Consider the following 22,546-nt stretch of genomic DNA (forward strand, 5'->3'; position numbering starts at 1 on the left):
CAGACAATAAGGAGAACGAGACCATTGCACGTGTGTTCCCATGGGAGCACTTCCAAGACAAACAGTTTTATGAAAAAACAAGAAAAAGATCTGGAAGATAACACCCTGAATTGTAAAAGTGGCTATATCCGGGGAATGGGATTGTGTGGGGACGGCAAGGACTTTAACTTCTGCACTGTTGGATTTGTTTTCAATGTGCTTGAGTCATTTTTGTACGTAAAAGAACCAGGCCTGCAAATGGAGATGGGGTGTGTCCTATGAAGGGGGTGGCAGCAGACATTCCCCAGGCTTATTCAGAGCTGCCCACAGAACCAAGGGGGGCCCGCAAAGGCTTCATGTCAGCATGGCCATGCATGACCACCGTCTGCGAGCCCAGGCTGGGACTGATGAAGGCACGGGGCTGTTCAGCATGCAAGAGCAAGGCTCTATAATCTCTGTGGGTCAGAGGGAAGATGAGCCTAGGCAATGCCGGGTGGCAGAGCCAGAGCCTGGGGTGGGTATCAAATTGATCTGGGCTCAAGTTAAGGTCAGCTTTTGTGATTGGTGGGATTGATGTCAAGTGATGCCTAGGGAGGCAGTGAGCTCCCAGTCATGGAAGTGTTCAAGCAGAGGTGCCTGAGAGGGCTGATGTAGCTGGTGGAACAGTAGCACCCTAGGTCCAGTGCAACCACAAATCTGGCTACCTTAACTCACAAGCATGTCTTAAATTCTCACAACGTGTCTCCCTTATCACCTGTGATAGTTTGGGTTTTCATTCAGCAAATATTTACTCTTTCCTCTCCCACTGTGACTGAAGCAAAATTCCCTGTCCTATTGGTGACACACTTGCTTTGGCCAAATGAATGTTAGTGGACATAATGTGAACAGAAGCTTTAAATGTACTTGTGCTATTTCCCTTGCTCTTGGGCTCTAGTAATCCTCCAGGAAAAGAGCTTCCCCAAGTAGCTGCCACCCTTTCAGCCTGGGACAAAGACAAGGGGAGCAGCCCCGAGCCTAACTTATGGAACCAGGCCCCGTGCAGTCAAAGGCAGAGCTGCCCAGCCAAGGCCAACCTAGACCAGCCAAACCATGGTCAACCTCCAGAGAAGTGAGCATGAGAATAAAGGCTTGTTGCTAGCCACTGACTTTGGGGGTAGTTTGTTACACAGTAGTACTGTGGCGATAGCTGACGGATATACCATCTTAGTGCAGGCTACGGTCATCTCTTTTCCAAAGCTAATATAATGGGCTCCTAACTGGCCTCTTCTTCTCTTCACTCTATTTTCTACACAGCTGAAAGGGATTCCCTTAAAAAGTAAACCACATGATAATCCTCTGATTAACAATCCCCCACCCCACCCCCGTCTTACTCAGAGTAAACCCAAACTTCTCTATAGCCTACGAGGCCCTGCACAGTCCAAATCCTAACTCCTTAAACTCATTTTATATTCCTTTCTGTTTCCACCACTCCCGGCCCTGCCTGGCCCTCTTATCCCTTAAACGTGTCAAGCTTATTCCTCTTAAGTGCCTTTACACTTTCTGCTCCCTCTGCCTAAAACACTGTTCTTCCACGTCTTCGTGGCTGCCTCCCTAAAATCATCTGCTGGTCAATTTTAAAGTCACCACCACAGGAAGGACTTCCCTGTGTATTCTAACTAATAGCCCCCCATCCCCAGCCCTCCCCCTAGCAACATTCTATCACAAGACCCTTACTAGTCCCTGGAAATATTGATCAGTTTACTGTCTGTCTTCCTGACTACGATGCCAACTCCACGAGGTCAGAGCTCTTGTCTGTTCTGTTCACTGTGATATCCTTGGAGCCTTAGACACGGGCTGGCACTGAACACAGAGGGCGAGCACTGGATAGATGTTGGTTGGATGGATAAATACTTGGCAATCAGGGGCCTGGGTTAGGTTCTAGCTCTGTCCCTAAGATGATGGGGGTGGGGGGGGGGTAGGAAGGAGAAGAATCTATTCAAGGTGCCTCCCCCAGCCCTTCTGCCTTTGGAGCCCAGCATGCGTACAGACAGCAGGCTAAGTAAACCTTCACTCTCCGCCCCAAATTAAAGTGAGCTGTCTGTTCCAGCCGGCCACCTACTGTACTGATGAAGCATCCACTATGTGCCTGCCACTGTGCTATGTTTTCAGACTAGAACTGGGCAGAAGTGTCACCAGGGACCCAGTAGAAGCAGGGAAGGTATCTCCAAGGGCCTACAGCTTGCTAATCTCTTTAACTTTTCAACATCTCCATCTTGGTCCGCTAATTCCTTTAACTTTGCAAATAACCCCTTGGCCTGCTAATCCCTTTAAGGTTACAAATGGGCCCCACAGAAGTGAGAATGGGTGAAGGCAGAGTTCCCAGTAATGAAGTGTTTGAACTTGGATTCCTCCCGACATGTGCAGTACAATGAGATGATTTTCTCCCTAATGAGATTAGGAAATTCTATTAGCGCTCCAGCTGCTGACCTGATTCCACAAGGCTGAGGCTCCAGGGCTGGACCTGCAGCCACTGGGAGTCTGTGTTCCTGGGAAGCCAGACACCCCACCCTCCAGGGGATGGTCAGGGGCCTCCCCAGACCCACGCAGAAACTACGGCCTGCCCCCAGTGTGCTCCCAGAACCCTCTCCTTGACTCCCCGCTCCAGAGGAGCGTGAGGGCCCCAGGCGCTCTGTAGGTGCCCCGGAAGTCTTCACTCCTTTCTGCGCAATAATAACAATAATAGATAATAATAATAATTACTTGAACATGAGGCAGGTGCTGGTCCAAGCACCAGACAGGATTTAACTCTTTCAGTCCTCACCACAACCTTCTGATGTGGATATTAACTTTATTTCCACTTAACAGATGAGGAAATTGAGGCACAGAGAGATTCATTAACCTGTGCAAAGTCCCACAGCTAGAGCAAGTGTCTGAGCTGGAGCAAAACAGGTCATTTGGCTATGAGTCCCTCCCTTCAGCCCGCCTCCACCTTCCTGATCAGGTTTCCCTTGTCTTGTCCTGCTTCCTCAGAAAGTCTGCCCTCCTCTGCCTCCTGCAGGCCTGGGGGTCTTAGCTGCATGTTTGCCCTTTTCCTGGGTGGGCCGCTCTCAGCCCTGTGTTGGGGGCAGGAGTCAGCAAGGGCCCTGGATGACTGGTTGGGCAGTCATCATTCTGTCATACAATCGGCTGACTGAGTGATCAAACTGCTGACTGGCCTCATGATCTGGCGCCTCCCTCCCCGTCACCTTTCTGACAATGCTCCAACTCCTCTCCCCTTCGCTCCTCTCCCTTTCCTCCCTGGAGGAAATGCTGCCCTCATGGCATTTCCTCCAATACGCTAGGCATGCTTCTGCCTCAGGGCCTTTGCACTTGCTGTTCCTTAGGCCTGGTACATGCTTCCCCCACATGATGCAATGATAGTATGATATGACAACGTTATCACCACAGCAACATACTCATGCATGTCCTGACTGCTTTATGCATATTAGCCCACTCATTCTGGCATTGATCCTGAGGTGGGTATTGTATTGTACTGTATTATATTTCATTTCATTTCATTTCATTCTATTTTTTGGCTGCACCACATGGCATGCAGGATCTTAGTTCCCTGAGCAGGGATCAAACCCATGCCCCCTGCAGTGGAAGTGTGTGGTCTTAACCCCTGGATCACCAGAAAAGTCCCTGAGGTGGGTATTTTAAATCCATTTTACAGACAAGAGACCTGAGGCACAGAGAAATAAAATAATTTGCTCACAGCCATCCAGCTGGTAATCAATGAGCTGAGATTCAAACCCAGTTTGTCTCCAGAATCTGGGTGCTAACCCCTCTGCTGTACCACCCCTCACCTGGTTCTCTCGCCCTTGCTTCCTTCAGGTCCTTGTTTAAGTGCCTTGTGATGAGGGGGTTTCCCTCTCCCTCTTCCCCACTTTTGTTCTCCCACAGCGCTTAAAGCTTGGGCTGTAACTTGACATTTATCAGCCTGTAAAGTGCTGAAATATTTCGAACTTGATGAATAGCTGTTGCCCAGCACCTCAGAAGGGTTCCCTTGCCACTCTGGTCCTTCTCCAGACTGTCCATGACCCACAGCTCTCCAGGGCTCACACCTGGCACACACAGGGCTTCGAGGGCACTGGTCCTGTGCCACCACGGGGTCTCAGTGCCTGTGCCTTACTAGTTGCTGAATATTTAACTGTCATCCCTGTTTATCACCCATTACATACCATATATGCATATATACATATTTTTCTTCTTTCTTTGACTTTTGTCTGTCTGGAAGCTCTAGGAAGGAGAGATTTTTTGGTAGGCTTCACCCCCAGAGCCCAGCACACAATAGGCAGGCACTCAGTAAATACTTGGCAAGTATTTTTAAACCTGGCTCTGGTGACCAGTGTGGGCGATGGCACCTGCCTGGCGCTGGGTGGCGGGGCGGACTCACCGTGTCCAACGGGCGCTCCAGCATCACAGGGTGGAGGAGGCGGCTCCCTGGGGAGGTGGCCTCAGGGTCGCCTGCCCCCAGCAAGGAGACCACCCCGTTGCAGTCCACAGTGCTGTTTCTTTTGCCATTGAGGATGTGGCCTGGAGTTGAGGTCCCAGGACTGGGCTGTCCCTGGGCACTAGGCCGGCGCAGGGGCCAAGGCACCAGCAGTGATGTGCGGTGGCTCTCGCTGTCCCCGGCTGTGCTGTTTTCGTCATCCGCAAAATCTGTCTCAGAACCCAGGTCCCGCCGGCGGAAGGTGAAAATGCTCCCACGGCTAGAGCGTGGCTTCATGGAGGTCCTGCTGAGGCCGTGGGTGATGCTGAGACGATTCTGAGGGGACACAGAGAGGGGACGTGACAAAGAGCTCTTCACGTGCTCCAGCCTATCACTCGTGGCATTGGCCCCAGCTCAACTTGGAGCATTGAGGGCTTTTGTTGGCCACATAGGAACTGGGGGGGCTGAGCTGGGGATGCTCAGAGGAGAGAGAGGTGCAGGGTTAGAGGCAATCTTGCATCTTCTGGGATCTCTGTTCACCTGAAGCCTATGCCTCTGGGGCTTTGAGATTGACGCTTATCTGGGGGAGAAGGGGGCAGGAAGGCTCCTGGTGGTGCAGACGGGCCTGGCCCAAGTAGGGCCTGGGGCAATCAGCCATGTCCCTCACTCATTTGGGCATGTCCTTGGGCTCCTACCAATCCATACATGGGGTGTCCCTCAGCCCCAGCCCCAGTGCTGGGGACTCAGCTGAGGTTGGGATATCCTAACACCCAAACGTACCCTATCCCTCTGCCCAGGGCTCCTCCACTCTGAGTGGCCATGGGAAACAGGAGGGACTGGGAGCGGGCTCAAGGAATATTCTCCTGGGGGAGCAACCGTGGGGGCTGTGACAGCACCAGGGGCCTTTTTGATGCCAGTCCACCCCCCTGAAAGGACCAGAGCCATGGCCAGGGCTCACCACTGCTTGGGGACCATCATCTGAGTCAGACTTGGGGACCCTGTCATCCCCACACTCCTCCGTCCCTGAAGACATTCGTTTTCTCCTCTTGCTCCTTCTTTCGTGGGTGGTTACTGGGGCTAAAGGGGACATCTCCAAGGAGCTGCGGGACACGGTGTCCACACCTCTGATGGTGAGAGCCTGGAAAATGGTGGAAGAAGGGATGTCTTGGTCATTGAGACAAGGTGCAGCCTCAGGCCAAGGTAGGCCAGGCAACTCTCAGCACCTCGGTTTTCCCAAACAGTTAAGTGGACTTCCCAATCACCCCAAACGAGGGCATCATGGAGCGGTGAGCTCGGACAGACCCAGCATGTTTTGAGAAAGATCCAGATCCAGGGAGGAAGAGAGTCGTGGCTGAAGTAGGCAGCTCTTAGAAGAGTGGCGTGTTGGCACAGGTGGGAAAGGGAGTGTTGATGAGCAGAAGTAGTGACAGAACTAGAGGGCAGGATGTCTCCTAGAAGGTTTGGCCAGCCGAAATGGGTGCTGGAGGAGGTGCCGTGGGGCAGTGAGAAGGAAGTGGATGTCCTCGGCCTGGCTTCTAAAAGGCTTGCTCTGCCGTTAGCCTGTAGCACCCCCCACACGTGGAACTGTGGGGACAGCCATGGCAGCACTGCTAGTGCTCATTCGCTGAGCCTGTTCAGGCCTCCAACCTCGGACCTCCCTCACTATCCCATCAGAAGGCATCCGTTGACTAGGATAAACTATGTCTATGGACACATGGTCTCTTTTACCCAGCATGCACGAGGCTTGCGGCGACCACCTTTAGCCAGGAGCTACCGCCTTCACTCACCTGGTACCACCCTCACCCAGAAGACACCACGGTCATTGGGAAAAGCTTCCCCCAGCAGGCACCATACTCACAGGGCCCACTTTTACTCAGCAGGAACCACTCTTGCCAACAGGCACCTCATGAACAGGCTCTGTCTTTACCCAGCAGGTAACAAATTTTTACCCAGCAGACACCATATTCACAGGAAATACTTACACCCACCAGACACTTGCTTTACCCAGCAGGCACCAGCTTTATCCAGCATGCATCACGTACAGCCGCCAGCTTTGCCCAGCAGGCACCACCCTTACAGACACCCGCAGTCAGGTGAAGGAGCTGGAGGCTCCTCGGCCACACTGCTCACTCACCTCATGCTCTTTCTTGAGCATCTCCATGGCTTCCTGGAATCGCTTTTCCTTCTCCTCTGTCTCAGCGATGGTGGCTTGGTTTTGCTCCTCGTAGGCCATGGCAACCACAGCCAGGATCAAGTTCACCAGGTAGAAGGAGCCCAGGAAGATGACAAGCATGAAGAAGATCATGTAGATCTTCCCTGCGGACCTCAGGGTCTGGGGAAGCAAGGGGACAGAGGTCATCTTCACTGGGATCCCTTCTGGGTCAAGGTCATGAATTCCAGATGACTCAGCCTGGCTGTGCCAGGGGTTCAAATGGCCACAGCTTGGGGAGGGGGTGGAGCATGTCCCACCTATAGAGGGAAGTATCCTAACCTACAGAAGAGAGAGACCTACACACAGGGGCAGTGCCCCACCCATGGAGGGAGGCAGAATGTTCCAGCTGACAGAGGAAGCCTTACATCACATAGGGTGGACAAGTGTCCCACTCACAGAGCACAGAGTACCCTATGTAGAGGGCTGGGCACTTGGCCACCAACAAAAGGAAAGTTTCTTCGCTTGCTGAGCTCCGTCCCTCAGATGTCCCCTGTGCCTCCTCTGTTCTGACCAGTGAGGAAGCTGCTGGGGCCACTTGTGACTAGTCACTTACGCAGCCTGGGCCCTGATGCTGGCCCATGAGCCCCTTCCTGGCCACCTTCTGCTGGCCCCATGCACCCACGTACCTGTTGGTAGAGGCGCTCCCAGCAGTCCTGTGTCATCAGTCGGAAGAGCGCAAGGAAGGCCCAGGCGAAGGAGTCGAAGCTGGTGTAGCCGTGGTCAGGGTTCTCGCCTGCCTTTAGGCACCTGTAGCCCTCAGGACATGTCCTGAAGCCAGACACGTCGATTTTGTCCCATGCTGTGAGGGGTCTTCTGCCCCTGAGACGCTAGCTCCACAAACCTAGAGCCACACTGCAAGGTCCTGCCTCCGTGACTTTTCATGCTGTGCCTCCCACCCAGGACACCATCTTCTCATTTTCTCTACCCATCTGTATGCCGCCAGGCCTAAATCCAGCGGCTGTCTGTGTTACCTATCCCCTCCCAGAGGAAGTGCCAAGGGACGGCTCAGGTGTCTTCCCTGCCTGCCTGCCGCAGGGGAGTTGGGCACGATGCAGACACACAGGGGCAGCATGAGGCTGAGCTGAATTGGGCAGAGCCCAGGGCAAAGGCCAGGCTGTGGGGCTGCAGGACAATTCTAGGGTGGATGGGCTGAGGCCCGGCCATGTCTGGAGGGGACAGCCTCTCTCTCAAAGAGGAAGTGCTGGGTTGGAATCACGAGTAGAGTGAGTGTGTGAGAGAGAGGATGGGGGCAAAGGGACCTTGGCAAGTAGGAGGATGCTGCCAAGAGGCCTCTGGGCCTTGCTGACGTCCTAGATTAAGAAATTAAGACTTTCTCTTTAGCGAGAGGAAGTGCTCTGGAACTTCATATTCAGAGATGCAGGACTTCAGCCCCAAAGAACACCTCCCCTTAGGTGAGCCTGGGTGACCCTCCCCATGACAACCTGTGGCACAGTCACACTGACCCAGACGCTGGGGCGCACAGGGCCCTGGAAGTTGCACATGGCTACTGGGCATCTCTGGGTACCACATTCAGGCTGCAGGTCCAGGCCCTGCTTGCCCTAGAGGAGAGTCCAGGCTGCCGAGGGAGGCTATACTCACTCTTGACCTGATGGATGGATCAGGAGGGAGGAAGCAAAGACAGGAAGGAGTGGGTGCCACCCTGGGGTCTTTGGGAAGGGAATGGAGCCAGGGTTGGGCTAGTGGGGGGCCCTGCAGGGCTTCCTGGGCTGCCCCCCAAGTCCAGTCCCATCTTCGGGACTTTGTTTGCCTTCCCTGCAGAGCTGAGCCCCCATCTCTTTCTCTATCTCCTCCCAGCTGTCTCCCTGTGGGGGTGGGGGTGGGGGTTGGACAGCTGCCAGAGGCCTGGCAGGGAAGGGAGGCAGGGAAAGGTCTTGCTGTCCCTGGGGTCAAGGGCATAAGGTGAAAGCACAGTCAGTTGAGAAAGCACTGGGAGACTCCCCTGGCTGGGTGAGGTGGCCCTGGGGGGGGGGGGGGGAGGGGTGGGTGCTACGTACCCAGCGTCAGAGCTGTTCCCACACAGCAACACATCAGAGGTGCCATTCTTGAGCAGGTAATTTTCTGGAAGAGAAGCATCTGATGGTGAGACGCACGTGTGGCCCAGACTCCTGGGGTTTCCAACCTGCACCCTGGGCTTTGGGAAGGTAGACACGGATGGGGGTCTTCTTTCCACTTCTATGCCCCTGCCCCGACCTCTGCCCTCTACCTGGCCAGGTCTGAGGCAACGCTGGCTGCCTTCCCTGTCCTTCCTCTTGCTCCTCCTCGGATGTTCAGCTGCCAGCATCCCCAGCGGACTCAGGAAGTCCCCACAGGGAGCTTCCGCACGCTGCCCCAATCACTCAGGGGGCCAACCTGGGTGGAGAGGCCCTGAACTAGCAGGTGGGGTCTCTTCAGACAGGGCTGGGGCTGGACCACGTGAGACATGGGACATCAGTCCTGTCGCCTCCACTCTGTGACCGTGCGTCAGTCCCCATCACTCCCCATTACCTGCCTTAGTCTTAGGCAGCAGTTCTCCACGTGTGGTCCTTAGACCAGCAGCATCTAGCATCAACTGGGAACCGGTTAGAAAGGTAACTTCCCAGAGCTACTGACTCAGAAACTCGGGGGGTGGGGCCCAGCAGTCTGTGTTTTCCAGAGCCTTCACTTTGGTGCGCAAGAACGTTTTAGAACCCCTGCTATGTGGCCACAGTTGAATCACAAGCAAATTTACTCATTGAGTTTCCATCTATTTCTTTTTTCCAAAGTGGACTGTTGGTGTGTGTTCAAGGCCTTAACTTCAGAACAGCCCTCGGGGTCCTTGTGACCTGGAATCTGGCCTTGTACCAACATCTACCTTTGCTCCAGACTGATGGCTCTAGTCACCTCTCTCTGGTCAAGAGAGGGGCTAGTCATCAGCCTGGAGGATGGAAGTGTAACCCCTGGGACAGTGAAACTCAAGGGGCTCGCATGGCTTTGCACAATCACCGAGCTTGTCCTGGGGTGCACAGGTTTGGAACTAACATGCTGACAGGGATCACTGAAGTCGTGACAAAGCCCATGCCAAGCAGATGGGGCCTCTACTCTAAAGCCTCACAAACTACCCCAGCTCCCTCCCCCGACCCTTTCCCAAGGGAAACCTCTCTCCCTACAGGCAGGCTGGTCTCACTACCATTCTCCTATCTACCTTTCCATCCTTCCTGTTCTTCAAGTGTCATCTCCCCATCTAGCATGAGAACTCAGGAGGGCAGGCGCTAAGTCTGCTCCTCTCCTGTCCTCTCTCCTGGAGCCCCAAAGGGCAGGGCCTGGGATCCCTGACACACAGCCGGGTCTCTGGGGGAGCAGGTAGGGCTTGGCTGTCCCCGGAAGGAGGCCTGTGTGGGAGATGCCCGGCTCTGGTGGCCCCACAAAGCCCTGCCCGGGCCACAGAGCCAGTCGGCACCTGGGTTGTTGAGGTAGAGGTCCAGCGATTCCCAGACCAGGCCGTTGGCCTCCACGGAGCCGTTGGTGCCGTTGAGTAGCGTGAAGTTGCGAACACACTTGTGTCTCAGGTTGCCCATGAAGAGCTGCAGGCCAATGAGGGCGAAGACGCTGAGGCAGAAGACCGTGAGGACCATCACGTCAGCCAGCTTCTTCACAGACTGGATCAGGGCGCCCACGATGGTCTTCAGGCCTGGGGGAGGCAAGGAGGAGCTCGGAGTCACCCACGGCACCGCGCCCCCTGCTGCAGTGGACAGGGGCCAGGCCTGAGGGGTGCTGGGCCCGGTGCGTGACCATGCGGTGGGGGCAGGGGAAGGGGGCCTCTCTTGGGCTTTTCAGACCAAAGCCCCCCTTTCCTCTGCTGCTGAGATCCTGTCCTGATCCCCCTGGGGTAGAAGTCCAGTCTGGCTGTGTATTTTCAGAGGGGCCTAGTTCTCTTTGCTCGCCATAGCCAAATAAATGAAATAAGTGTGGAAAACGCTGTTTCCTTGAGGGAGAAAACACTCAAAGCCCGCCCCCCTCTGGTTGGTCCCAAGATATGCCAGGCCTGTCCCTGGCAAATGTAGCCCCTGGAAAGGAGACAGAGGGCCAGGTTCCTTTCAGGGCAATGGAGAGCCTTGGCCTTGATCCTGAGATGGGGAGAGACACAGCCGTTCTTGGTAGGGGAATGTAGTGTGTGTGCTGGGCAGGTTGGGGGCGGGGTCTGGCAAGGCCACGGTGGGTAGTGTCCTAAGGGGTCTGTTCTGGCTCGGGCCCCACTTCTGCGAAAGGCTCAGGGGCACCTGTTTTGTATTTTCCTCCTCTGCCCTGTCCCCCTGGGACCCATCCCCGTCTATCCCATCCCCCAAAGCTGAGAGGCCGTGATCTGCTAGTTGCACGGCCCAGCTCCCTGCAGAAGCCAGCACCACACAGAAAAGCACATGTAGACAGATGCCTTCGGTCTGACACTTGGCTGCGGTCCTACAACAAGTTCAAGCAGAGCATCAGGAGCGAGGGGGCTTCTCTGCCAGCAACAGAGACTCACCTCTCGTCCCTCCTCCCCACCCCTCTCCCCCTCAATCAAAGCGGCCAGATCTCAGATGAAGCTCCATCCATCCATCGTCCAGCCGGTTAATGTGTTAGGAGCACCCGTGCGTCTGTGCCCGCAGCTGCTGTGCCCGTGACTCAGAGACAAGGAGGCAGCGATGGGCAAACAAGGGAGAGAGGAGAGGAAGTCCTCCCCACGGTGCTGCCAACGCTGCTGCCTGCCCAGGGCTCAGAGGCACTCAGCGTTCTCTGTGAAATCGTCCTGGCAGATGTTGGCAACTGCCTGGGCAGTGGGTGGACCTTGCAGGGGCCTGGGCCCAGAGTGGCGGAGGTAGTGATGGAAGTGGCGGGGTTCACCAGCTGCCTGTAGTCCAGAACTACGCTTCATCTCTAGCAGAGCTTCTAGAACCCTGGGTTGGCATGTGGTTCTCCTCGCTAGGCCTGGAGGCCCGCCCATAGTGTGGGACACAGTGGGGCTAAAGGGAGGGGCAGTGGGCAGCAGCTCACATACCAAAATTGGACTCTGCCTCCAACGTCTCTTTGGCCTAAAGCACTCAGTTCAAGGTTCTGAGAAGCACCTCCTGGTCTCTGGAGACAGTGTCCTTGGGGACAGTTGGTGACCCGTTCCTTTAACCATTTCTCACACTTATGACAGAGTCTACCTCTGGCAAGGATGATTCCAATCAAGTAAAGGGATTCTTTCCGAAAAGACCCAGGAAGGAATGGGTCCTGGGGGATCAAGTGGGAAATTCTCCCTCCCCTGAAGTTCTCATAGGCTGAGTGAAGAGCCCTTGGAAACCAACCATTCCCATTTATTCCCATTTTAAAGGAGACTGAGGTCTGGAGAGGGCCATGGCTATTAAGCCTCCGCGCAGGGGACACTTCCTCCAGGGAGACGTCCGTAATGCTGACCACAACATTTTTCTAATGACCACCTTCAGGAGCTGCTGTCTGCTGCCTCCCTGGGCTGCTGGCAGCTTTGAAGAGATCCAATGGGACTGGGTTGGGGTTGGCGGGCTCCCTCCTTTAACTCCGGAGTAAGAAATATTTTCCTTTGTCAGCCTTTTTTATAAAACAAACTGGAACTTGCCTTTTCTTAATTGTTGTGGTCAGTGTGCTTATCTCTCCTTGCCCGGTGTGTGCAGTGAAGTCTCCAGGGCCCTAGAGGACAGACCCTGAGGCATCCCAGCATGGGTGTGTGCCAATGCCAGTGACACCTGTCGCAATGTGTATGTGGCGGGGGGGGGGGGGGGGGGGGCGGTGCCCACGGGACCTGAGCAGACTACCCCACTTGCTATGAGCTCTTAGCTGGGTTCTGGGCCACTTGTGGGGAGTGTGCGGGCAAGTGGCTCCTATGCTCACCCCATGGTGGGTTCAGAGCCCGGAGAAGCACTGAGGCGCAGGGTGAAATCAGCATAAGTGGGGGCTCCTCTTAGAAGATAATTAGCTCCACCAGGGGAGTCTAAACTCCTTCAGGGAGCTCACAGCAGGGCCCTGACCTCCCTGGGGGCAGGCCAAGGGCCCAGGACTCCCCCAGCTTTCCAAAGCAGGAGTGGATACAACCGTCTGGCTCACCAGCTCTGACATCTCTCCAGGTCGGTGGCAAGCCACCTGTTTCCAGCTGCCTTCTTAAAAGCAGTGCCTTCTCCAGTTCTGACCGTGGATGCCCTCAGAAAAGATTCTGGAAGGGGCCTCTGGGCTCTGAAATCATCATAAGTCTTTGAGAACTTTCCTAGATGGATGGGGCAGGCTGGCTTTCTAGAGAGGCCGTCTGGGCCTCAGAAGGTTTCCCGGGGACAATTGCCAACATGTGTCAAGGAGAATTTCTTCCCGAGGCTACCATGCACGGTTTGCTAAACCTCTACCGCACATGCAGCGAGGGCTGTTAGACGCCAAGGCCCGGTGACACCTGTCCACAGAGTACACTCAGTTTCACAGAACAGGGCTGGGGTGCCGGCTGTGTGTGTATCACCAAAGGGGGCCCAAGGCAGGGACTGGGCACTCAGACACGAAAGGCCATGCCCGAGCTGTCCTTTTTTACCCTGGGTGTGGGTTCCCTCACCAACAGCTCTTTCAGTTTCCTTATTGGAGGATGACGCTTCAGGCTGAAGCAACTCACGTACAAGCTTTTAGCTCTTCCAATAGTTGAGTTCAGTGTGGGAAAGAAATCACTTTCTTGGGAAGAATTTGGGCTCAATCTAGGACCTGCCATGGGGTACTCTGTGCCCCAGGGGGTCTGTGGTGGTGGGCTTTGCTGGGGTGGGCAGCCTGAAGGCATTCTGGGGCCCGGAGGGGACAGCCGTGTCCACTGCCAACAGCCCCCACACCCAAGCCCTGGCAAAGGTATTCTGAGGACAGGCACGTTGGAAGGGGCCTTTCCGAGGGTCGCCTTGGCTCCCAGGTAGCTGGAAAGGCCCAAGCATGTCCCTCCAGCCTTGGCGTTTAACCTGATTTTCACCTGAAATGACCGATATAGTTTTCAGGGCCCGGAGGACTCGGAAGGTACGTAAAGCTGAGACATTGCCCAGGTCCACAAATTCAGTGGTGTATCTGTAACAAGGGAAATTCACACACAAGACAGTGACAACACGCCAGCAGGACACACAGTCAGAGGAGGGGTGGGGGAGACAGAGAGAGAGTCACTTGTAGCTGAGGTCTGGGAGGCAAACCTGCGCATCTTACCTGGGATAACCGAAATAGTTTTTAGAGCTCTCAGGACTCTGAAAGTTCGAAGAGCCGACAAATTGCCTAGTTTTATATTTTCTGATACATACCTGCAGAATCAAACCACAGTTATTGGGAATTACAAAGCGGCACCTCAGCCCACCCTCCCCACCCAGCCCTCTCCCTTCTCCCCCTCCCATGGCGAGGGCTGTGCATGACCCGGGGCCTCCCCCAGGTTTTCTTCCTGATCTCATCCCTCCTGCCACGGGGACCTCAGGAAGGGTGCCTTAAGGATGTCCACAGAGCAAGCTCCCAGGCGGCTCTCTTGGAGATGGTCCTATGACTAACTGGCGCCAGGAGGCAACAATTCTGCCACATTCTCCATGTCACTTGGGGACTGTGACATGAAGCCACGTGGCGGGGTCTGAGACTGAAGACACAGTAAAGAGAGAAACTCCGTTTTCCAGGAGGCTCAGGCCAGGTGATATAGGAAGCAAGCAGGTTTCTGGTCCTAGTTTTGCTCTACATCTTCTGCAGCATCACCAGCTCGTGCCTGGCAGCTCTGATCCGGGGGACCCTGAAGTCCAGCTGAGACCACAACGGAGGCATGGGCTGGGTGTCTGAGGGCAGCCCACTCCCTCCTTTCAACCACAAATCTCTGCGCAAGGGGTAGCTCAGGAGTCCCTGAAGTCAGGAGATGCAGGCGACTTGAGTACGCAGAGGGAGAAGAGTTCCCAAGATGATGCTTTGGAGGATGAGATGGGAGGTTGCTCGAATACTTAGCTCTTAGACTACTCACAGGCAGCGGCCAACATAAGAAGGGAAAAAAAGCAGGTTGAGGGGTCCTAGGGATGTGCCAGCCCCTCTCCCATGGGTCCATGTTGTGTCCCCCAACAATGGCCCTGGGTCTCCACAGGAGGAGTGACCTTGAGAGGTGAGCAGCCCTCCTCGGGGTGTGTCCTGCTCAGGCCCAAGTGGTGCTCAGCAAGTTTGAGTGGCACCTGCAACTTGGACAGTCATCCATCTGTAGCTTCCACAGGCACAGGAGGAAGGAGTTGGTCTCTGGCAGGCAGGGACCCGCCTAAGCAGCGTGTGAAGACACACGTGGAGGAGTCACATGACCAGGATGTCTGAGAGATGGATGGATAGTGTGTGACCAGGGCTGTTGGGACAGTGGCAAGTGACTTGTGATATTTAATCAAAGGTTTCACATCCAGGGTGTCTGACATTTAACTGAAGGTGTCTGATGTTTGACAAAGAACAGCAGACTCAGGATGTCTGATGTTTAACCAACTGTATCTGACCTGATGTCTGAGTGACATCAGTCCAGGGACACTGGGTGAATGTCGAGGGTGGGTTGACAGTGCTAACGGACTCACTCTGCCCGTCAGTGTGGATCTCCAGGCCCTCCCACCCAGCTCAGTGCTTCTGAATCTGCCTTCAAGCTCTGGGGTCTGCAGGGAGGGATTTGGCAGGCTGTGCCAGGGGACTCAACGTCCTGGGGTCAGCCAGGTCCAGCCTGGTCCAGCTCTGACCCTGGGCTGACACCAGCTTCCTCTACACCCACTCATGGGGCTCTTCCATCTTTACGGGGCCCCATGCACCAGGCCTGCTCCCTCCTTACTCTCCACATCTCCTTAGAAACGGGAAGCCAGCACTCATTCTCAGCAGAGCCTTCCTCCTGTCTATACCAGATCCTTCCTGTGGTGTGGTCTTCATTCCTTCCGCTGGATTCGCTGCAGCTCGCAAATCTTTCCTGGTGCAACCGTCAGATGCAGCCCTGTTTTCCCGCGGGGAGTAGACGTCACCTCCCTTGTTCTGGCCCACATACACCTGTTGATTTCCTCAAAGCTCCCTCTCAGCTTCTGATGGCTATTCCACTTTCTGTGAGGGCTCTGACCCTCAGGCCTCTGTCCCACCTTCTCCTCTCAGGCTTGGACCCTCTGTCCAGATGTGATATGGCCATGGGACTGTCAGGTTGAGCCTACACCATTGCCGATGTGGCTGTTACATGGAAACTGCAGTTCCAGCCTGTGGGTGGCTCTGGGTCCATTTTCTGCTGCTACTCCAATGGGTGAGGACCGGACAAAGTTTTCTTATTCAGGACACTGGCTTCAAGGCTGTCTCTCTTGGTTACAGGGAACTGTGCCAACTGGAGAGGGAACCAACCGTCCCTGCTTCAACCTCCTCCCTTCCAGACCCTGCCTGTCCCCTCACGTCTCCAGTGAAGCCCTGCCCATCTCCTGTTTGGATTTAGCCTGTCTTCCACCTGTCCCAGTAGAGACCCTGCCTTCTCCACCTGCTCAGGGCCCCTAGCGCTGACAGTGCCTGCCCTCTGTTCAATACCTGCTTGGCACAGGAAAGCTGAGACCCCAAGATGTGTGCTTCCGGCAGCCTTCAAGGCCAGTCGTGTGACTGAGCACGGGCTGGGGCTGGTGGTCGAGTGCGGGTGATGTCGGGACACGCATGGGGGAGCAATACTGAGGAGGAAGTCTTGACAGTGGGGCGCAGGGCAGGGTGAGGACAGGTGTGTCTGTGACCATGTCTGTGACACGGGCACTGCTGCCTCTTTTATTTGACCCAGAACCTGATGCCTGGCTACTTCCCATTTTGGGGCCCTAGACCCCCACCAAAGCCTCTGTTGGGGCCCCGGAGTATGGCAAACCAGGAGAAACCCTGTATTTAGCAAAGGGCCAGCTTCAGCAGTAACCCAGATGGGGGTGGAGCTCTGCTTCTCCAAGTTGGCAAAACATTCCTCCAAGCCATTCTAGTGTTTCTGCTGTGGCCAAGCCACTGGACGGGGCAGACGACTGGGGTGGGATCGTGGGCTCGGACACAGAAAGAGCAGATGGTGGTGGGTGAGAATTCCGCCCCATCACAGCAGTGAGGGAGCCTTCTGGAGGCTGAGGAACCACGAGGAAGGCAGACCCTGGCCTTCCTCCTGCTCTGCCGCATCTCCCCGCGCAGCCCTCCCATTCCCGGCAGACGGCCGCCCTGGGCTGCTAGGCAGAGGTACAGCCAGCACGTTAGCTACGCGGTGATTGCCACCCTCTCCTCTCTGCCCTCCCTCCCTTCCCCTCCGGGTCTGGTTTCCATAACAACCCCAGAAGGTGGGAGGCTGCGCTAACAAGCAGGTAATGCCCAGCTCAAAGGGGGCCACAGGAAAAGCTCTGGCTGGGGGGTTGCAAGCGGAGCCTGGCAGGCTTCCTGGCACTCCCTCCAACCCTCCACAATCTCCAAAGTGGGCGGGGCTGGGGATCAGGTGGCAGCTTAGCCAGAAACATCAGAACAGGGGTGCGTCTCAACGTTATGAGTTAGGACACTTGGTTTGAGGCCCAGCGTTGCTGCTGATTTGCTCTACAGTTTTAGGCAAGTGGTAGGCTCTCTTTGAGCCGCAGTTTCTCCATCTGTAAAATGGAGGGTGGGGTGGAGAATTTCACTGAATAGAACTTTGCTGCCACTTAAGACTCCTTTGATTATTCTAGGAGCCCCCCATTATTGAATCATTTTGGCTACAGCAGAATGCTTTTCACCGCATTACCACAGCAGTAATTCATTGTTTTCATAAGGCAGAAGCACTGTCAATCAAAGTGCCAGGCCAATCCAGCCCAGAGCACAAACCTGACATTCCAATGGGCCCAGGCAGCCCCAGGGGAGGTGCTTGGAAATGTGGAAATAGTCTGGTGGCCTCTGAGGCCCTGTTCTGCTTCTTCACACCCGGTTCTGGTATAGAGTGAAGGCAGGAGACCTTGGTGAGGAAGGCACTCCTGCTCTGTGATTCTGAGTGGAGGGAGCAATTTTCCACGGGATTCCACGGGAATTGACTGGGATTCTCTCATGAGACAGGACAGGAGGACTTGCTAAGGGTTGGAAGGAGAGAACTCAGAGCACCTCCCAGAGTCATGGGCTGATGACAAGCCAAAGCCTGGCTCCTGCCATCAGACAAGGGGCCCGGGTTCTGGGCGCGTTGTTGCCATGACACAGTTCTGCTCAGGCTCCAGGATGGGAAGGTAGGAAAGGCTCAGGCAGATGCTGTGTCCTCTTGAAGCTCCCCCCCCCATGGCTTCAGGCCCTCAGGGGCCCATGGATCACGGCCCCCCTCCTGTAGGGCACCTTGGAGCCTGGGCCCAGCCTAGCAATCCTACTCCATTCCCATGAGTGCAACCCCCTGGCTCTGACACAAAGAACGCTCCCTCCCTCCTCACACCTCAGCCTTGCCTCCCAACTCTGCGTTCTCAGCTGATGATCCTGCTTCTTATCACTGAGAAAACAGAAGCAATCAGAAGAGAAATTCCTTCTCTCATCATCGGCTCTACAAATCCACCTCCACTGCCACCTGAAACTCTGCCTTCCCTGCTCTTACGGCTAACACTCCACCCAGACCCTGGATTCCTACCCCTCAGGCCAGCTCAAGGGCTTTGTTCCTGCAATTGCCCCGTTTCCTCCATCACCAACCTCCCCCTCTCTCCTGGATCGTTCCTGTCAACCTGCAAAGATGCCTCCCTCCTTTAAAAGTCCTCCCTTCACCCATCCTCCCCTCTGGCCACCACCCTACTTTGGGTCTGATTTTAGAGCAAACTCCACAAAGCAGATAAGTACGTTTGCCACCCCGCCCCACTCTCTTCCCACTCCCTCGAGCCTTCTCTAATCAGGCATGTGTCTTCCACTCCCCTGGAAGCCATCTTGTCAAGGTCAAGGTCATCAACCATTTTTATATTGTCGACTCCAACGGTCCATCTTGGTTCGCACCTTCCTCAGCCTCCTTGTGGTTTCTTTCAAGTGGAGTCACATTCCCCCACTGGCTTTCAGGACACTGCTCTCTCCTGGTTTTCCTCGACCCTCCCTGGCGGTTCTCTCCAGTATCTTTGCTCCATCCTCCTTTTTCCTGACTTCGGAATGTTGGAGCGTCCCAGGGTACAGTCCCCAGGTGGCTTCACTTCCCTGGCGACACTCCCAGATGATCTCATCCGGTCTCCCGGCTTTAAATACCATCTGTACCCCAACGGCTTCTAAATTTATACCTCCGAGAGGACCTCCTTCCTGAACTCCAGGCTGGAAGATCCAGTTGCCAGCTGGATATCTCACCCTGGATGCTTTCATACCTGATACATTCCAGACCGGATGTTCGATTCTTCTACGCCTTCTGTCCTCCAGGCCAACAAATGGTCACACCAGCCACCCAGCTGCTCAAGCCAAAAGCCACCCTGAGGTCTCCTGTCAGCCCTACCTTCAAATATACGTAGAATCTGACCATGTCTCTCACCTTCTCCACTGGGATCCTAGTCCCAGCCACCATCTTCTCTCTCCTGGCTACTAAAATAGCCTTGGAGCTGCTCCATCACTTCCGCCCTTACCCTTCCACAGAGTCCTGTCCACAGAGCAGCCAGGGCGATCTTCCTAGAATGTAAATCAGAGTGCGTCCCTCCCTGCTTTTGATCTCCACTGGCTCCCATCAGGCTTGACTCTTATCATGGCCTGTAAGGCTGCACCATCTGTCCTCCACACCCCACTACTCTTTCCCTTGTTCGCTCAGCTCTGCCCAGGCCTAAATCTACACTGGATTTAGGGCGAGTGGTAGCCTCTCTCTGAGCCTCAGCTTCCCCACCTGTAAAATGGCAGGCTGGAGTCAGCTCATAAGCAGCATGCCTAGAAACAGGGGCTCTGAAGCATGTTCTGACCACCAGGCAGAGGGCACCCCATCAGCAGGGTCTAGCTTCCCTCTTTTTCTCTCTCCTCCACCGCATGGCTGAGTTCAGAGCCACTCACATCCAAGGGTAAATAAAGACTCTGTCATGAACAGGTGGGTTCAGTGAATCTGGGGATCCTAGCAAGTGGCAGTTGAACTGAACCTCTGATACCACCCAGCTCAATACCGACCTTTCACCAGAGGGGAAACCGAGGCTCAATATGGGTAGGGAGTATAACCCTTGTCAGCTCTGCTCCTGCCAAGGTGCGGTGCCCAGCTCTGCACACACTGGGTTATCCACACACATCAGGCTTTCAGAAAGGGTTTGATAGCTGAGCCCCTGACCATGACTCCTGCATGGAGGTCTGCCCGGATCACTCATTCCCACCAGAACCCAGCATCCATTGCCTGAAACATCCAGAGTGGTGCACTTCAACGCAATAGCTCAGCAAGGGTCCCCTCCCAGGCAAGGAAGTGGGGCCTCAGTCAGTGCGGCAGCAGGCCTGGGGTCTTGGTTTCCTTACTGTGTCCCTGGGATCAGTTTTCTAATCTGTAAAATGGGAATAGGGAACCCCCATCCAGCTGACCTCTGTGGCTGGTGTGAGGACCCACTGGATCATGTCAGCGACCTGGCGTCTCATAATGTGCCAGACGTGGACTCTGTGAGTGGAGATTGCAGCCATGCTGGGGCACCTGGCATGAGCTCCTGGGGGTGCTCAGCCACTTCTCCAGTTCCTTTGGTCTCTTTCCTGCAGTTTAAATCACCTTGGAATCCAGATCACTGTTCATAGTGGTCCAGAGATTTCAGGTTGTAACATTGGTTTCCCTTGATGGAAAGGGCAGAGGATGCTAAACCAGAATCTTAATGAAGTCCCTTGAGCCCAGGGATGCCACGGAGGCCACAGATGAGCCAGTGGGCCTGACCACCATGGCCGCCTGAGCTACTCTGAACCCGTCTCACCCTATCAGGGTGAGCTGAGGGCCTCCATGCCGTCTTCCTCTTGCCAGAGCAGGAAACTGGGCTGCTCTACAGCTGCCTGCAGAGTTGGTGTGGCCTCAGCAGGGAGGCAGAGAGGGCTGGGCAGCCCGGTGCCAGGAGTGGCACCCACGTCCCTCAATGTGGCCTCGCCCAGCACAGCATAGCAGCAAGGTACTTACGCCATGATGATCACGCTGAAGTCCAGCCAGTTCCATGGGTCCCGAAGGAAGGTGAACGCGTGTAGGCAGAAGCCTCGAGCCAGAATCTTGACCAGAGACTCAAAGGTGTAGATGGCAGTGAAGGTGTACCTGGGGAGGAGAGACCCGTGGGCTTTCTCAGGGAGGGTGAAGCCTGCAGGCCGGGTTGGCATGAGCCCTATGCAGCTGCCCTCTCGAGGGCCCTCAGACCAGACTCCCTGCAAAGCCCCCATGGCAGAACTGGAGTTGGGGGCTGGAGCTTTGTTCCAAACACCTGGTCAACTAACGCATCTTCCCATTTACCCAGCATCATGCATGCCCATGTGAACCCTCCATCTTCTGTCTCTCGGTCATCTTCATGTAAGAAGACCCTCTATGTATCTCCTCACCCCAGCCCTGCGGGTCCAGGGACACAGGCCTATGGTGGCCACTATGGGACAATTAGGACACTGAGAGTCACGGCCCCTCACTCTTGTTCGTGGGTCCTCAGTGATGGGAGCGTGGCCCATCCTCCACCACCTACAGGTAGGCAGGTACAGCTGTCGACCTTGGGCTTGGAAAGGGGGCTGGTGTTCTAACACTGGAGGCTGGGAGGTGGCTGTTCTCTGTGCCCGGGGCCGGCTGAGCAATCCCCAGTGCCCAGATGCTGGGACAGCGGCCCACAGGGCCACAGCCATGCTTGTCCCTGGGTCTTAGCAGCTGGATGCAGACCCCAGCACCAACCTTGCTGCTGGATCCTGTGTGAACAAGGAGCGCCACCAGGCGAGCCACTGAGGTAAGACAGACTGTCCCCAACATTTCATTGGTCCCCTGAAAACAGGAGCCAAATGCACCAGGGCCTGTTGGATCCGCTTAGAACCTGTTGGGTCAGGTACTTTCATTTGGGAAGAAAGAACCAGGCAGTTTTCTAAAACTGTGCACATGGTTATGGGAAGCAGGACGTAGGGAAAAGAGGCAGCAGAGTGTGGTGCTGAGGTAGGGACAGTCCTGGGCCTTTTCCCGGCGGCCACACCCCCTAGCTGCAAGGTCTGGAGCGGTTACCTCTCCACTTCTGTCTCTCATCTGTCAAATGGGCATAGTGTCTGTACCTGCCCTAGTGGGTTGCCATGAGGGTTACATGATGCTTATTATCCTAGGACAGCACCTTGGCACGCACTAAGTGTTCACTCAGTTAGTAGTAGTATTGTCTCAGAGCCTTCTCCAATGCCATCAGTCCTCTTTAGGGTAGGTCAGGGAGAAACCCCCACATTGCCAACCTGGAGAGCTTCCTCTCCTGAGGACCTAACTCGAAGCATGAATTTGGCAGGACTGCAAGCAGCAAAAGAGGGAAGGGCTAGGGCAAGGATCCCCCAGGTGGGTGAGTCCCTGGGCCTCTGCTGGGGCAACTTTGAGGCCAAGAGTCTGGAATGGAACAGGCAGGGTGGGAGGGGCCCGCTGGAGAGGCCCTGAAGATACTCACTCGACATATTTGGTCCAGGGTGGAGGGTCGTGCTGGGCCATGAACACGCAGTTGGTCAGGATGGTACACATGATGAGCATGCTGAAGAGCGTGGCGAGGGTCAAGGAAAGCCGCCTGCAGGGGGCCAGACAGGCTGCCACCGCCATGGGGTCCCCGCCCCTGGGGCTGGCACCACCAGGCCCGGGCTGCCAGGTCAACAAGACAGGGGCTCCCAGGGACACACCGGGGCTCTGCCCAGTCCTTGCCAACCCCTCCCCACTGAGGCTGGACACCTGCCCTGCTCCACGGCCCCCGACAGGGACCAGACGCCTGAATTTGAACCGTTAGCGGAGTCCCTTGCAGGGCCCATCCTGGAGGGAAAGGAGGAGGTGCTGGCCCCCAGACCTCAGAGGATGTTACCCACGGCCACGTGGGAGCCCC

The 22,546-nt window shown here is 55.4% G+C and overlaps 1 protein-coding gene across 7 annotated transcripts in view; it reads right to left on the bottom strand.

Moving 5' to 3' along the window:
- SCN5A (sodium voltage-gated channel alpha subunit 5) overlaps positions 1-22,546 on the bottom strand; it is a 100,613-nt gene that overhangs the window by 53,871 nt on the left and 24,196 nt on the right. For 5 of the 7 annotated variants that reach the window (XM_057705813.1, XM_057705811.1, XM_057705812.1 and 2 more), the window contains exons 3-11: positions 22,127-22,216; positions 20,650-20,778; positions 13,824-13,915; positions 10,078-10,308; positions 8,657-8,720; positions 7,268-7,409; positions 6,564-6,761; positions 5,388-5,567; positions 4,394-4,765 (exon numbers count right to left, since the gene is read on the bottom strand). In XM_057705813.1, the coding sequence (XP_057561796.1) occupies positions 4,394-4,765; positions 5,388-5,567; positions 6,564-6,761; positions 7,268-7,409; positions 8,657-8,720; positions 10,078-10,308; positions 13,824-13,915; positions 20,650-20,778; positions 22,127-22,216 (1,498 nt within the window). Of the gene's footprint in view, positions 1-4,393; positions 4,766-5,387; positions 5,568-6,563; positions 6,762-7,267; positions 7,410-8,656; positions 8,721-10,077; positions 10,309-13,599; positions 13,692-13,823; positions 13,916-20,649; positions 20,779-22,126; positions 22,217-22,546 lie in introns of all 7 variants that reach the window. The other 2 variants (XM_057705807.1, XM_057705808.1) reach the window with 1 other exon arrangement.

Source organism: Hippopotamus amphibius, chromosome 13 (genome assembly GCF_030028045.1).
Source record: "Hippopotamus amphibius kiboko isolate mHipAmp2 chromosome 13, mHipAmp2.hap2, whole genome shotgun sequence".
Classification (NCBI taxonomy): Eukaryota; Metazoa; Chordata; class Mammalia; order Artiodactyla; family Hippopotamidae; genus Hippopotamus; species Hippopotamus amphibius.